Here is a 14,619-nt window from a genome sequence, read left to right as displayed (position 1 = left end):
ACACACGCACAAACACATCCCTCCCTTCTGCCTCTAAGGGAGTTGATCATGTGAATGTTTATTGTCAGTTTGTGCAAAGGGGTCCCGCTGTTTACTCACACCAAGTACAACCCTGTGTGGGCCTTTCAGAAGGCAAAAGTTTAAAAAATGACAATGGGATGGGTGGGTGTCAAAAGCTAAAGTAGTCATACACGACTCCCAGCTTAACAAGATAACCCAAATATTAGAAACCAGTCGACTAGAGAGTTAGTAGCTGACAGACTCAACTCATTTTGCAACTCCTGACACTCACGTGTTGCTGCACTTGTAGCGCACCAATGCAATTATCCAAATGAGATTTTAGCTTTGCAATAGACGGCATGCGCCAAAACAAGCTCCTTGTTACAATACTGTATTTTACATTAAATACAGGCTAAGTACTCATTTAATCTGCAGAATAAACATGATAATTAAATCATTGTTGTTTCTGCGCCTACCGACTCTCCCTGTCCTTTCTCTGATTTGTGGCACAGCAGAGCACTCAGTCCCTTGTTGGTGCATATTTTATTCAGACCACAAATAGTTATTATGCCCTACAAATCTGCTAAGCACAGTGTTGATCCTTTGATTTTTATCAAAAATCCTGGGCAAAATCTAAATTGTACAAATTGTTCAAAGAAGTGTGGCTTTAGACACTGTATCTTCATTTAAAGAGAAACTGAAAGTGACAAAGAAACCAACATAAAACACAGTTACAAAAAGTACTGTAGTGTTGTAGGTATGAAGTGAACCTTTTTTTTAAAATAACAAATTATAACAGAGCAGGTTGACTTCAACTCACAGAGGCCCACATGACGACGTAAGTGGGGCGTGGCCTAATATGTCATTGGTCTCTTCTGGTGCCGCTGAAATCCACGGTACCTTATTTGCATAAGGAGGAGACTATATATACGCATGCAAACTCCAGATGGGACAAAAAGAAAAAGGGGACGGCAAAGAGTGGTACAGAAGCATGTCTTCTTTCAGACCAGCAGCGCCTCATTCCTCCTACAGGAAGATGTTCGGCGGGGAGAGAGCGGCGGTCAGATCCAGCTACACCAGCCGCCAGTACTCCAGTCCCATCCGCACCACCCGGGTGTCCTACGGGCTCTCTTTGGCGCCTGCCAGTACCATTTACGCCGCCAAGACCCAGCGGCTCCGGAGCAGCGCGGCCATGCCACGACTGGCCTCCGAGCACCTCGACTTCACGCTGTCCGACGCCATCAACAGCGAGTTCATCACCAACCGCACCAACGAAAAGGCCCAGATGCAGTCGCTCAACGACCGCTTCGCCAGCTACATCGAGAAAGTGCGCTTCCTGGAGCAGCAGAACAAGATCCTTCTGGCCGAGCTGGAGCAGCTCCGCGGCAAGGGAACATCCCGAGTGGGGGACCTGTACGAGGACGAGATGCGAGAGCTGCGGCGCCAGGTGGACCAGCTGACCAACGAGAAGGCTCGGGTAGAGGTGCACCGGGACAACCTGGCCGACGACATCGATCGGCTCAGAGACAAGTAGGCGTGGACGCTTCTGTTACTTCTACTCACTGGTCACTTTATTAGGTACACCATGTCCATTAGGCACAATACACGATGTGCAGTGCAATATTATGCTGCTTTCATTGACGCTGTCAAAGAAAAAAATATGTTTATTATTGTGCTTGTGCAGCATCATGCAGAGCAGCTTTTCAGTATTTGTACTACACGAGGGACAAAATATTACAAACACATAGTTCACAACATTCCAAACTACAACCACAACAGTAATAAAAATATTCAAAGTGTTACTTACTGGCACAACAGGGCAGTATTACCTCCACCAAGGAAGTTATGTCTTCAATCACGTTTAACATTTTAGTAACATCTTATAATAATTTCCCCCTACCTGGAAGTTATGTTTTTGCATTTCTTTGCAGCATTATGACAAAAGATAACATTTCCACATGACTTTGTGAAGATTGAAAAGGGCATGCACCAAGGATAAATCAGATATCCAGATAAAAGGGCATTTTTAAAATAGTTTCATTAGTTTTGTAGTTAATATTGCTCTTCAGTCAAATGTTGATACACCATCAGTAATTGTTCAGATATGGAGAAGTGGTAGAATTAAATAAGACATGCTTCTTCCTACTCCTTTTTGGACATGAACGTGTAAAGCGAAACTATGGTCAAGTGGGATTAGGTCCCTCTTGGTCATGCAATACATTCAGGGGATTCAACAGTGCCACTTGACACTTCATTTGAATTAGATTTTTTTCATCAATTCTTAGTGAAAATGTGTAAAATGTTAATGCTTTATCGGCAATTGGCTGGTGACCAGTCCAGGGTGTACCCCACCTGTCGCCCCAAGTCAGCTGGGATAACTCCAGCATACCCCCTGAGACCCTAATGAGGAGAAGCGGCATAGAAAATGGATGGATGGATGGTTTCTGCTTTTTTTGATTCATTATGCAGATATGGGAATTTTTGACATTCTCAATAAATAGTGCATGGAAAAAAATGAAAAAATTGAGACATAATGGGTATCTAGAGAGGCTTTTTTTTAGGTTATTACCTTGGCCTTGGCAGAAGTCTGTGGTCTACATAGGTGCCATTCTCTTTGTATACTGTAGATATTCATCTCATTTGATTTTGCAGGTGTACCTAATGAAGTGTCCAGAGTATGCACTGGAGATGCCTATTATAATACGGTATATATATCCCCTGTCATTGCAGATTGCAGGATGAGATATCTCAGCGGGAGGAGGCTGAGGCAAACATGCAGAGCTTCCGACAGGTATACGATGAGCCACCTCAATCAAGAGAATGGGATGCTGACTAAAAAGACACATGACTTAAACAGTCAAACTAATGGGTGACAGGCCTCAGTGATCACATGAGTCACCCTATTCATAACTATGACTGTCTTCTTTCTCCTGTGGCTACACAGGAATGTGCCCCTGTGGTGGCAACACAGCTGATACTAGCTATGATCCAAAGTAGCTAGAGATCAGGCCCAGGTTGGGAAAGACAGGCTTGGCTGGTTGGTCTGATGTTAAATCAGGCCTGCAACGAGGAGAGATCTTTTTAAGTCTGGCTGGTCACGTTGAATAAGCTGGGCATGAACAGTGTGGGCCCAATGTGGTTATCAGAGCGAGAGGAGAAGCCTGGTTCTGGCATGGTCAGTCATTACTCATCAGGGATTAATGTCAGACGCTGGCCTCGTCATGCATAACGGCACGCATTCGGCCACAACATTAGGTACACTTGTCTTATAAGACCCATGCATGTTTTTATTAATGCACATAATTTATTGCTGTTTAAAGAAGCAATCAACAGGTTGTATAATGACTGTTTTGTACATGAATGGCAGGAAGGAAGTTCGTGTGACGTGCCACCGTGGCCGCCATACAATGAGGTGTTCGCTGCCCGTACGCTCAGTTGTCGCTCAGTCAGGCAGACAGTCACCCTCCGAGCCGCCGGCCAGTTTGGTGAATAGCGCGCTTTGTTTGTGGGATTAGAGCTGGGGCAAAGCTGCTTCATTTGCTGATACCTCATTGACCAGCCTGCCAACATGCCAACAATGCACGGCAGTGTGGCGTCATCGCAAAAAAAGCTGAAAGGAACCAACAATAATTGGAAAAGGACAATGCAGTGTTTTTATGCCCAGGTGAGCCACTTAAATGCTGCTAAATTCAGCCAGGACATGGCAACACTCAGTGAGCACTCACATGGACTACAGTGTGCTTTTTGGGAAGGTTAAGGTGAAGAATGCATGCATGCAAGAATGCAGAATCAAATTCTACAACGATTTTGATTTGCCAACATTTTCTGTCAATTCTCAGTAAAAACTGATGCATTTTATGAATATACCTTACACCTTTACTCTATCATACAGAACAGCTATTTCTAATGTTTTGGTTACCCTATTGAACTACCGGCACATGAAGAGTAAAATATTAGAAAACAGCTCATATGCAGTGCAGTTCAACACCACTCCACATTACAACTACAACAATAACAGACATACAGTATCCAAAGTGCTAATTACTGTCACTACTGGGTTCAAAGTGCTCAAAGGATCAGATTTTTGACATTCTGGTAAAAGCCTGATGATTTTGGGGAGGTTAAACTGAAGAATTTGGGATTAGTTACCTCTTGACACTTTATTTTAATTCTAAATTGTCAACACTTTCCATAATTTCTCTGTTAAAACGGACAAGGTGGCAACCAATGAAGGTGTTTATAATTGTTCCTTGACTGTGTTCTACAGGGTGCCATTGTAGTTACCCACTTAATCCATAAAGGAAGGGAAAACATTTTTCTCTCCAAAATACTCCCAGAAATAACAATAAGTTATTCTGTCCGTACTATGGTGTAGGAAAAGGACCAAAATAGTGCACGAAAACTTATCTTCATTTCCACTGACAATGCTCATCTGCCTGTATTTATACTGACAGCATGCAATGATGTGTACGTGATGGTTGTGTGATAGCCTTTTTTCCCAACTGTTAGTGTATCATGATGTCACATTCACAAAGAGTGGATTTCATGGTACAGGATGTGGACAATGCTGCCCTCACCAGACTGGACCTGGAGAGGAAGGTGGAGTCACTCCAGGAGGAAATCAACTTCCTCAAGAAGCTACATGATGAGGTAAGCTTCTTTTTTTGTGGCTAAAGCTACTGCAGAAATATTGTCCACATCTATTGTTTTTGCTGATGAATGTGACAGGAACAAATTCTAAATGACATTCAATTAGACAAACATCTGCACATACCACTTGTGTTGTAGGAAATGCTGGAACTGCAGAACCAGATCCACATGCAGCAGCATGTGCAAGTGGACATGGCGGACGTGGCCAAGCCTGACCTGACAGCAGCTCTGAGGGACGTCCGCCTGCAGTATGAGAACCTGGCCTCCAAAAACATCCAGGAGTCTGAGGAATGGTACAAATCCAAGGTTAGGATCATCATGGATTACACACCATGCAATATAAAAAGAATCAGCCTAATCCTATACTTGCATTTTTGTTGTTTTAATCATTCATTATCAGCTTTAGTTATACAATTTAAAAAAACACCAAATCTAGGGCAGCAAATAAATATTCCGAAACAATGAATTAGGCTGATGTGATATGAGGGAGTATTAGAGCCACACTGAAAAGAAAAACAACACTACTATGAGAATAAAGTCAGAGAATAAATGGTACCGTAACTGCAAAAATAGTGGCAAGTCTACCAAAATACAGCCAAAGGATCACAGGAGAGAATGTACACGTTTGTTCTTTTATAAAATCAAAGAAATTACATAGAGAATTAAATAAATTGTTTTAATATATAAAATGTACTGTATATGACATGACCATATATATATATATTTCTTTCAATTTATATTGTATTGTATTTATATTGTAATTTTTTCATAATCTAAAACAAGATTGGTTTGACAGATTATTTTACTCATAAATAATGTATAATGATTTAAAAAGTCCCCGAAGTGGGGTACGCGTACATCCAGGGGTACGCCAATTGTAATGGGGGTACGTGAATAAAAATGAAAAATGATTAACGCCTAGTACTCACAGTTACGAAGACAGTGTCAATGAAGAAATAAGTAAGTTCGATGATTATTTTGTGCATTAAGAGTGTTTAATCTTGAAGATTTCATTTATATTGGTGTTCCAATCTCCGCATGGTGCAGCAGTGAAAACCTGTCACTGTGAGTAGGGATTCCCCCCTAAAATTAGGTTTTATCGTTGATCGTATGTATTTTTGTACTTCAGATACTGTTTTATCATGATTGTTAAAACTTCCCCTTCAATTTGGTATTAAATTAGGATGCAGATTTAAACCATAGGCATTGTGAGTGGACAAAAAAAGCAAAGCTCAAATTCAAGCCATTCAAACGGAAGGATGCCAACATCAGACTGCAATAAAAGATACGCAGTGGTCTGAAAAAGTGTTTGTCCCCCTCCTGATTTCTTATTTTTTTGCATGGTTGTCACATTTACAGGAAATGTTTCAGATCATCAAACAAATTTAAATATGAGTGAGTGACAACACAACTGAACACAGAATACAGTCTTAAAAAAAATCCAAACCTACTTGGCCCTGTTCAAAAAAGTGATTACCCCCCCTGTTAAAATATAACTAAGATTAATTGAGATCTATAAGTTTGGAAAAGGTTAAAAACATAAAGACAATTATAAAGCTTTGGGAAATCCAGCGAACCACAGTGAGAGCCATTATCCACAAATAGCGAAAACATGGAACAGTGGTGAACCGTCCCAGGAGTGGCCGGCCAACCAAAATTACCCCAAGAGCGCAGTGACGACTCATCCAAGAGGTCACAAGAGATCCTGCAACAATATCCAAAGAACTGCACGCCTCACTTGCCTCAGTTAAGGACAGTGTTCATGACTCCACCATAAGAAAGACACTGGGCAAAAACGACCTCCATGGCAGAGTTCCAAGATGAAAACCACTGCTGAACAAAAAGAACATTAAGCCTCGTCTCAATTTTACCAGAAAACATCTTGATGATCTCCAAGGCCTTTGGGAAAATACTCTGTGGTCTGACAAAACAAAAGTTGGACTTTTTGGAAGGTGTGTGTTCCATTACACCTGGCATAAAAGTAACGGCACATTTCAGAAAAAGAACATCATACCAACAGTAAAATGTGGTGGTGGTAGTGTGATGGTCTGGGGCTGTTTTGCTGCTTCAGGACCTGGAAGACTTTCTGTGATAAATACAACCATGAATTCTGCTGTCTACCAAAAAATCCTGAAGGAGAATGTCCATCCATCTGTTTGTGACCTCAAGCTGAAACCAACTTGGGTTCTGCAGCAGCACAATGATCCAAAACACACCAGCAAGTCCACCTCTGAAGACTTTGGAGTAGCCGAGTCAAAGTCCTGACCTGAATCCTATTGAGATGCTGTGGCATGACGGTTCAGGCGGTTCATGCTGGAAAATCCTCCAATGTGGCTGAATTACAACAATTTGCAAAGATGAGTGGGACAAAATTCCTCAACAGCGCTGTAAGAGACTCATTGCAAGTTATTGCAAACGCTTGATTGCAGTTGTTGCTGCTAAGGGTGGCCCAACGAGTTTTTAGGTTTAGGGGACAATTACTTTTTCACACAGGGCCATGTAGGTTTGGATTTTTTGTTCCTTAATAATAAAAAGTTTCTTTTAAATACTGCATTTTGTTTTCAGTTGTGTTGTCATTGACTAAAATTGACTTTGTTTAATGATCTGAAACATTTCAGTGTGACAAACATGCAAAAAAATAAATCAGGAAGAGGGCAAACACTTTCACAGCATGGTATGTAGGATTACTTACCTATTTATCAGTGCTCATGTGAAACTTGTGGTCACTCAAAATGTGACCATGCAGAATATTCACTCGGAATTACTATAAAATAAATTAACCAATTCTATTCAATATTTGAAGTTGAGATAAAAAGGTGTATAAAAAGGTGTATGTTTTTTAAGTGGCTTCAGGTCAAATGTCTGAAGGGGTATGCCACTGTGAAAAGATTGGGAACGACTGCTGTAGCTTGTTTGTACTGCCCCCTGTGGCTACAAGAGACTACCGCAGTTTTAAATTCTCTTCCTAAAGGCTCCAATCAATACTGTAAAACTACATTTTCTTTTGCGCAACATTTTCACAGCAAGCCCATATCACAATTTTCATTATTTACATTCTTCACGCAATCTGCCACATTTAATCTTACTCCCCCCAAACTAACTCATCATTTATTGAAGGACTCATTTCTGCACCCTCCAACTTTCTTTCTATGTGCTGTGACGACTAGTTTGCTGACCTCACTGAAGCGGCTGCCCGCAATAACGATGCTTTGAGAATGGCCAAGCAGGAGGCTAATGACTACAGACGTCAGGTCCAGGCCCTCACCTGTGAGGTGGATGCTCTCAAAGGAACCGTGAGTGTGCAACTTTATACTAAGGTGGTACATACTGTTTGGAAAGGATAGATATGATGCCACTTGTGTGTCTCCTTCTATCCCAGAATGAGTCCCTGGAGCGCCAAATGAGGGAGATGGAGGATAACTTCTCACTGGAGACTGGGGGCTATCAGGACACCATTGGCCGTCTGGAAGAGGACATTCACAACATGAAGGACGAGATGGCCCGCCACCTCCGGGAGTACCAAGACCTCCTTAATGTCAAGATGGCCCTGGATATTGAGATTGCCACCTACCGGAAGCTGCTGGAAGGAGAGGAGAGCAGGTAATCAGTATCTTTATATTTACTGTATTAGAGCTGCAACAATTAACCGATGAATCGATATCGATGATACAATCTATAATTAATCGACAACTATTTTGGTATTAGGTTAATTGTTTATTAAATTAAAAATATTATATACCATCTCATTTCAGCCTCTCAAATGTGAATATTTTTTAATTTACTTAGCCATCCATGAAAGCAGACCTATTATCTTTGTGTTTTAGATTAGATTATATTAGATTAGATTAGATTGTTCTTTATTAATCCCACAGCGGGGAAATTCGCTTGTTACAGCAGCAAGCAAGATACACAAGTAAAGAATACAAAAATAAGATAAGATAAAAAATAGTTATAAAAGATATAAAAAGTCCTTATTTCCCATGAAATAGAAATATAGTTCTGTAAAAGTGACCCTGTTGTAAACAGTACTGTAATGTAAACATTAAGCAAGATAAAAATAGTACAATGTAAGTAACCAATACTATAAGTACAGTTACAGAGGGGGGTAAAGTGACAGTGACTACAAAAGTTTTAGGCAATATTAGTTATTCACACACATCAGCTTTGACTTTGCAAAACAGTGATAGACGTTTTTGCCTCTTGTTTGGTATGTTGCAGACCAAACCACTAACTGTTTGTGTTTGGTTCATATTGATTTGGTTTGTCTAGGGCCTAACCATTACTTGATTAATCGAAACAACGGTCTTTAGACTAAGAATATAATCGTTAGTTGCAGCCTTAATCTGTATAAAAGTCATACACAGCCGGACCCGCATAAGATGGCCCTCTTTAGGTCGACAACTCGTTTGTGTAGAGCAACTCATTAAGTACTGGTCTACTGTGTTCATCCCATTACTAAAAATAACATAAATAAATAAAAACTTTAAAAGTTCCCTCTTAAAGGGCTCATGGCACGAAAACAAGTTTGGAAAAAAAACAATGACAAAATGAAAGCACTCAATAAAAACATTGAGTATATCATACTGCTGTTGTAGATAAATAAACTACGAAATAGGAGTGAAATGAAGTGGTGATTTTGACATAATTTTGATATTGTGTTGTGATGGCTATGACATAACACACACAAAATTGGTGAAAAGTGACGAAAAGCCTAAAAAACTGTAAATATTTCAATATTTGAGCACACATCTAACACGAGATATCCCTCTCAATGTTGTTTTTCACAACAAAAGTAATAATATTAACATGTGTTTTGGTGTCATGAGTCCTTTGAGTCAATATCAACATACATGGTTGACTGCTTTTGTTGACATAAAATTTGAGAGCCAAATGTGTAATTTCTTATGTCAATATGACTTGTAGTATTGTTAACGTCCTCATTATCACACAGTGACTTCCTGTTTGGTGCAAAAGTAAGCTTCAAAATAAAAGCATGGTAGTATAAACCTGGGTTCTACCACAGCTAAAGCTTTTTTTTCCAGATTTTTAGCCGCCGTACGAAAGCTTTGTCATTGTAATAAAAACATACAAAGAAATGACCACAGCAGCTCTGGCAGAAAGAGTATAAAATATACTGAAACACAAGAGGCAAGCCATGGCTAATTTCGGTTATGTCGACAACGCCTGAGCACCAAGCGGTGCTCACACAAAAAAGTCCCAAGAACCCGTATTCCCAAACGAGCAGGAAGTCATCCATTTTGGTTGGCGGCGACGATTGTGGGGCGAAAACCAGGGGTTGTATTTTGACAAACTCCTCCTCGGGACTTTGACCAAATTAATATACACACATTGGGTGGAGTCTCACAGCAAAGACTGCTCCTCGCCTTAAACCATCAGACAGTCATACCACTTAATATTATGAGATCTCCTTCAAAACTGACACGAGGGTTAAGGGTTAGGATCTGATCATGACTAGATTTTGATATTGACTCCAACTGGTGGAAGTGTATAAATGCTATAACTACCTTCTGCATGGTCCGATCATCCCGAATTTTTGAAAATTCTAACTGCCATAGCTCCCTTCCACATAGTCTAATTGGCTCAAAAATTTTTTTTTATGGTGGGTTACTGTGTGTATACATAGACTCCGATGGCGCCCTCTACTGGATAAATATTATCCATGTCATAATTCTGCTCGAGACACCCCAATTTTTTTCAAACTAGGTATACTGGCGTTGAGTCATGCGTCCGCGTGCCTCCTGACTCACATGAACCCAGAGTTGCGTGGGGGTGCGAGGGCCCATTCAACGCTGCTTGCAGCTTTAATTATTATTATCCTTGTTATTCTACCAATTCAATTGCATTTTTGAGGGCCTTAACATGCATGAAAAATCATCAAAATTTGCAAGCGGCCATTTTGGGCAAAAACCAGGGGTAGTATTTTGACGAACCTGTCCTAGGGACTTTAAGCAAATGAGGCCACATGAAAATCACAGATACTAGTCATATGGGCGATTGTACCATATATCGCGAACCAATTTAACCTACTCCATAGAATGTGGGAAGAGCCTTGGGAACTCACCAAGCAAAACGAAACTCTAATAACTCAACTCCTCTACGTCAGACTTCTACAATAATTGGCATGTATGACGTAGATGACACCTTGAAGAGACCCATATGTTACTTCCTCAATTAGTAACAGTGCCTCCTTGTGGCAACAGGAAGTGACAACTAAACACATGCTTGACAGGAAAAACCCACTCCTTGAATCACTTTCACATATACTTGTATAGAGGGCACATTAAACAGATTGATGACATGAAGCATGTTTCATTACGCATAGTGGATGGAGTCTGGCGGCGAAGACTGCTCCTCGCCATTAACAATCAGACATTCATAACTTCACTTCGCATAATCAGATCTCCTTGAAAACTGAGCATTAAGCATTAAGGGTTGGGGTCTAATCTTGGCTACATTTTGATATTGACGCCAATGCCGCACCCAACGGGTGGAAATGTATAACAGCTGTAACTACCTTTTACATGGTCCGATTGTCCTGAAATTTTTGATGTTGGGTTGGTGCATCGGGCAGGACATGACCACATGGCCACCTTGGCACCAGTGTCGCTCTAAATGCCATGGCTCCCTTCCACACAGTCTTACTGGCCTAAATGTTTTTATGGTATGTTAGGTCACCCTACAGTCCGTAAGTGTGTGTACATTGACACAGATAGCACCCCCTACTGGATAAATATTATGCATGTTAAAATTCTGCTTGAGACACCCCAATTTTTTCAAACTAAAGATACTGGCATCGAATCGTGACATATACTCTCAACATGAAATCAAATAAGGCCTTCATCAGAACATTATGAAGGAGAATTGGTGACACAGAATCTGATTGCTAATTTCTTTATTTCCAGAATCTCCACCCCTCTGCCAAACTTCTCATCCCTTAACCTGAGAGGTAGGTTGGTTTGGTTTGGTTTGGTTTAGTTTATTTGAACATGAAGGTTACAATGGAATACATCTCATGAATCATTCTTTCACAGTTCCACATGTCCAAAAGGAGTAGGAAGAAGCAAAGCTCGGTAGCACATCACATAGTACAATTCACAATTTTGCATGTCCAAAAAGGAGTAGGAAGAAGCTAAGCTTATTTAATCCTACCCCTCATCAGTTTCACATCAGTTGCACTACATTTATTCCCCTCTTGTTCTTCCAAGTGTACTTTGTAGGTCTACATGACAATGTAGTGCAATCATAGCCAAGGTTTTTACTTACTAAAAGGAAGCTAGAGGCTTAATAATAACTGATAGAATATATCCACAACCCACAGAACAAAGCTGTGCTAGTAATGTCTTACGCTTGTTTTTTATATTTTACTTTTTATACGGCAGAGTGTCATTACAGCTTTAGTTCATCAGGAAGTGACGGGAAATGATGATGGGCGTCCCGAGCAGGAGAGCTAGGCTCAGTGCTAGCTGTGAGTTTGGAGAGAGTTGGGAAGTGTGTTTATGTTGGCGTGGATGTAAAGTCCTGCAGTGTTCTCCGCTGTTAATAAAGCCATTAAAGTGCATCGGCGACGTGAGTCTCTCCTTCCCCACAACAAGCGGCATTACAGTATTGACCAGTGCACACCAGGAAATAAACGGTGTCATTTCTTACAGGCATTGGCTGGACAGCTATGTCTTGTTGGGGCTTGTTTAACCTTTGCCTTGTGGGCAAGCAGGAAGGAGAGACGATGCTGAGAGATGTGTGTGTGTTCTGAGCTGCTGTCTGGTGGCCGCGTTCAATAAATAAAGTTGGCAGAAGCAACAGGAGAAGTTTCCTTCTTTGCTTCGGAGCTGAATAACACTGACAAGTTAACAGACTAGTAGCGAACGGAAAAGAAGACGCCTTTTTTGTGTCGAATACAGAAGATGAGGACTTTGATGGATTTGTGGATGAGGATTGATCAAAAATAACATGAATACATTCTAAAATACTTCAATTAAGTACAACCGAACTCAGTTTTGCTCCCGCTGACTTTTTAAAAACATATGATAGCATGCATGCTAGCGTATGTTTTTTTTTTTTTTATTGTAGCGTCGCTGGGAGCACGTCCTGTTCCCAGCCTAATTTGCGGTAATGTTTTGGTGCAAATGCTATTAAAGTTACATGTTTGACCAGGAAATAGCAAGCTCAAAAGAAGACGGCTTTTTTATGTGGAACAACTCACAGTTTGTGTGGATCTTGTGAATGATTGTGACTGAGCTAGGACTCAGTAATTAAAGTCTACACACGACGGCTTCATTGATTGAAAAACGAAACATTTCGTGCATGAAGCTTCTACTTGAGTCGGTAATTTGGCCGCTATATGCGGTCAGATATTGACCAAGGGAGACAAAATGGGCGTCCGCTGGCCGCGTTGGACAGGTGACTGCTATACACAGGGTCTATAACATGTAAATTTGCTGCGGGGGATTTTTCAGTGGCTGCTATAGGCAGGTGGCCGTTCTATAAAGGTGGCCGCTAAGACAGGTTTGACTGTATATATAAAATAAATATAAATAAAAAACAAAACTTAAAAAAAAAACTAACCTGAAAGAACAATCATTGTGATGATCAAGACTCTTCTGCCTTGTATTTAGCAAACATCAACTGCTTGTATTGTTTTTTGAATTTGCTCATCTCTGTACATTGTTTGACTTCCTTACTCAATCCGTTCCATAATTTAATTCCACATACAGAAATGCTGTGTGTTTTCAGCGTAGTTCTTGCGTATAAATGTTTTAAGTTTAATTTTCCTCTAAGATCATATTTCTCCTCTCTGATTGAAAAATACTGTATGAGGTTTTTGGGTCACAAATTATTATTAACTTTATGCATTATTCTAGCGGTTTGAAAGAATACTAAATCTGCAAATTTTAATATCTGTGATTTTAATATCTGTGACTTTTACACATTTTACAGCACTGAGAAGTTGATGACATTGCAACTTTTGCTTGTTCTAGAAACCATGATTGATTCCAAACCTCATATCGAAACCTCGACGACCAAGAAGGTTCTCATCAAGACCATCGAGACCAGAGACGGTCAGGTAGAAGACACACAAAGCGATACAGGAAAAAACTCTCAAATGAATCCACTCTAATGTCTTTTCTTTTTTTTGTTAAGGTGATCAATGAGTCAACCCAGAACCACGATGACATGGAGTAATAAGAATAAGGCTCTTGGCAAATCACCAACAAAAGCAATCGGAAGATTTTCACTCACATTCAGATCACAATTACACAGAAACAGCGTCTCAAAGTGCCTTTTTTATGTGATGATTTGGTAAGCTAGCTAGTTAGCTTGGCAGTATGGTTTTTTTGGTCTAATTTTGTCTAGACACAGTTATTATACACAACAACACAACAGTATACTGTATTGTCAACTATAGTGGTTTACTAAGGAGCTTTAAAGCCACAGTGTGATGAAAAATAAATGATACCACGAGAATTACGTTTTTAAAACTTACAATATGTTTGAATTTTCTTTTTTTAATTACTTATTTTCGAAGAGTCTTTTTCAAGAAAAAAGAGAATACACATTTTTTCTTTTTAAGTACAAATATGGGGGGGGTTTATGATAGCAAATATTTTAAAGAATTATTTCTCAAATTTCTTCTCGTATTAGAACATTTTTTTTCTTCTCAGTGTGGCCCTAACACTCCTTTGTAGACTCTTACAAACAGCTTCATTTGTAGTCAGTTTTAGATTCATCATGCACACATAACCAGCAGCAGTTCTGAATGCTAAATACAGTAACAATTGCCTGTAAGCAGAAATAAACTAGTAAGACTGTGAGACAGGTGTGATATATGTCGTGTCGCGCTGTGATAGAAAACTGGTAAGAAAAGATCAAATGTAATACAGTAGACCCACATTTGCAAGTGTTTTCATATAGTCTAGTCTAGTGTTCGAAATGGATTTTGTGTGTTTATTA

At 40.1% G+C, this 14,619-nt stretch overlaps 1 protein-coding gene across 1 annotated transcript; it reads left to right on the top strand.

The window, feature by feature from the left end:
* Positions 1–931: 931 nt before the first annotated feature.
* Positions 932–14,480, top strand: LOC129177818 (vimentin A2-like). Its single transcript, XM_054769319.1, has 9 exons — positions 932–1,530; positions 2,731–2,791; positions 4,555–4,650; positions 4,789–4,956; positions 7,818–7,943; positions 8,030–8,250; positions 11,574–11,617; positions 13,647–13,732; positions 13,810–14,480. The coding sequence occupies exons 1-9, from the start codon at positions 947–949 to the stop codon at positions 13,849–13,851; spliced, it is 1,428 nt and encodes a 475-aa protein (XP_054625294.1). The 5' UTR covers positions 932–946; the 3' UTR covers positions 13,852–14,480.
* The last annotated feature ends 139 nt before the right edge of the window (positions 14,481–14,619 follow it).

This window comes from Dunckerocampus dactyliophorus, chromosome 2, assembly GCF_027744805.1.
Source record: "Dunckerocampus dactyliophorus isolate RoL2022-P2 chromosome 2, RoL_Ddac_1.1, whole genome shotgun sequence".
Taxonomy (NCBI): Eukaryota; Metazoa; Chordata; class Actinopteri; order Syngnathiformes; family Syngnathidae; genus Dunckerocampus; species Dunckerocampus dactyliophorus.
This window is presented reverse-complemented; position numbering and strand designations above follow the sequence as displayed.

Coding starts and splice junctions, on each gene's coding strand:
- LOC129177818 (XM_054769319.1), top strand. CDS start 947: ATGGGACAAAAAGAAAAAGGGGACGGCAAAGAGTGGTACAGAAGCATG. Junction 4,651..4,788: donor TCAAGAAGCTACATGATGAG/GTAAGCTTCTTT, acceptor CTTGTGTTGTAG/GAAATGCTGGAACTGCAGAA. Junction 4,957..7,817: donor AGGAATGGTACAAATCCAAG/GTTAGGATCATC, acceptor TGTGACGACTAG/TTTGCTGACCTCACTGAAGC.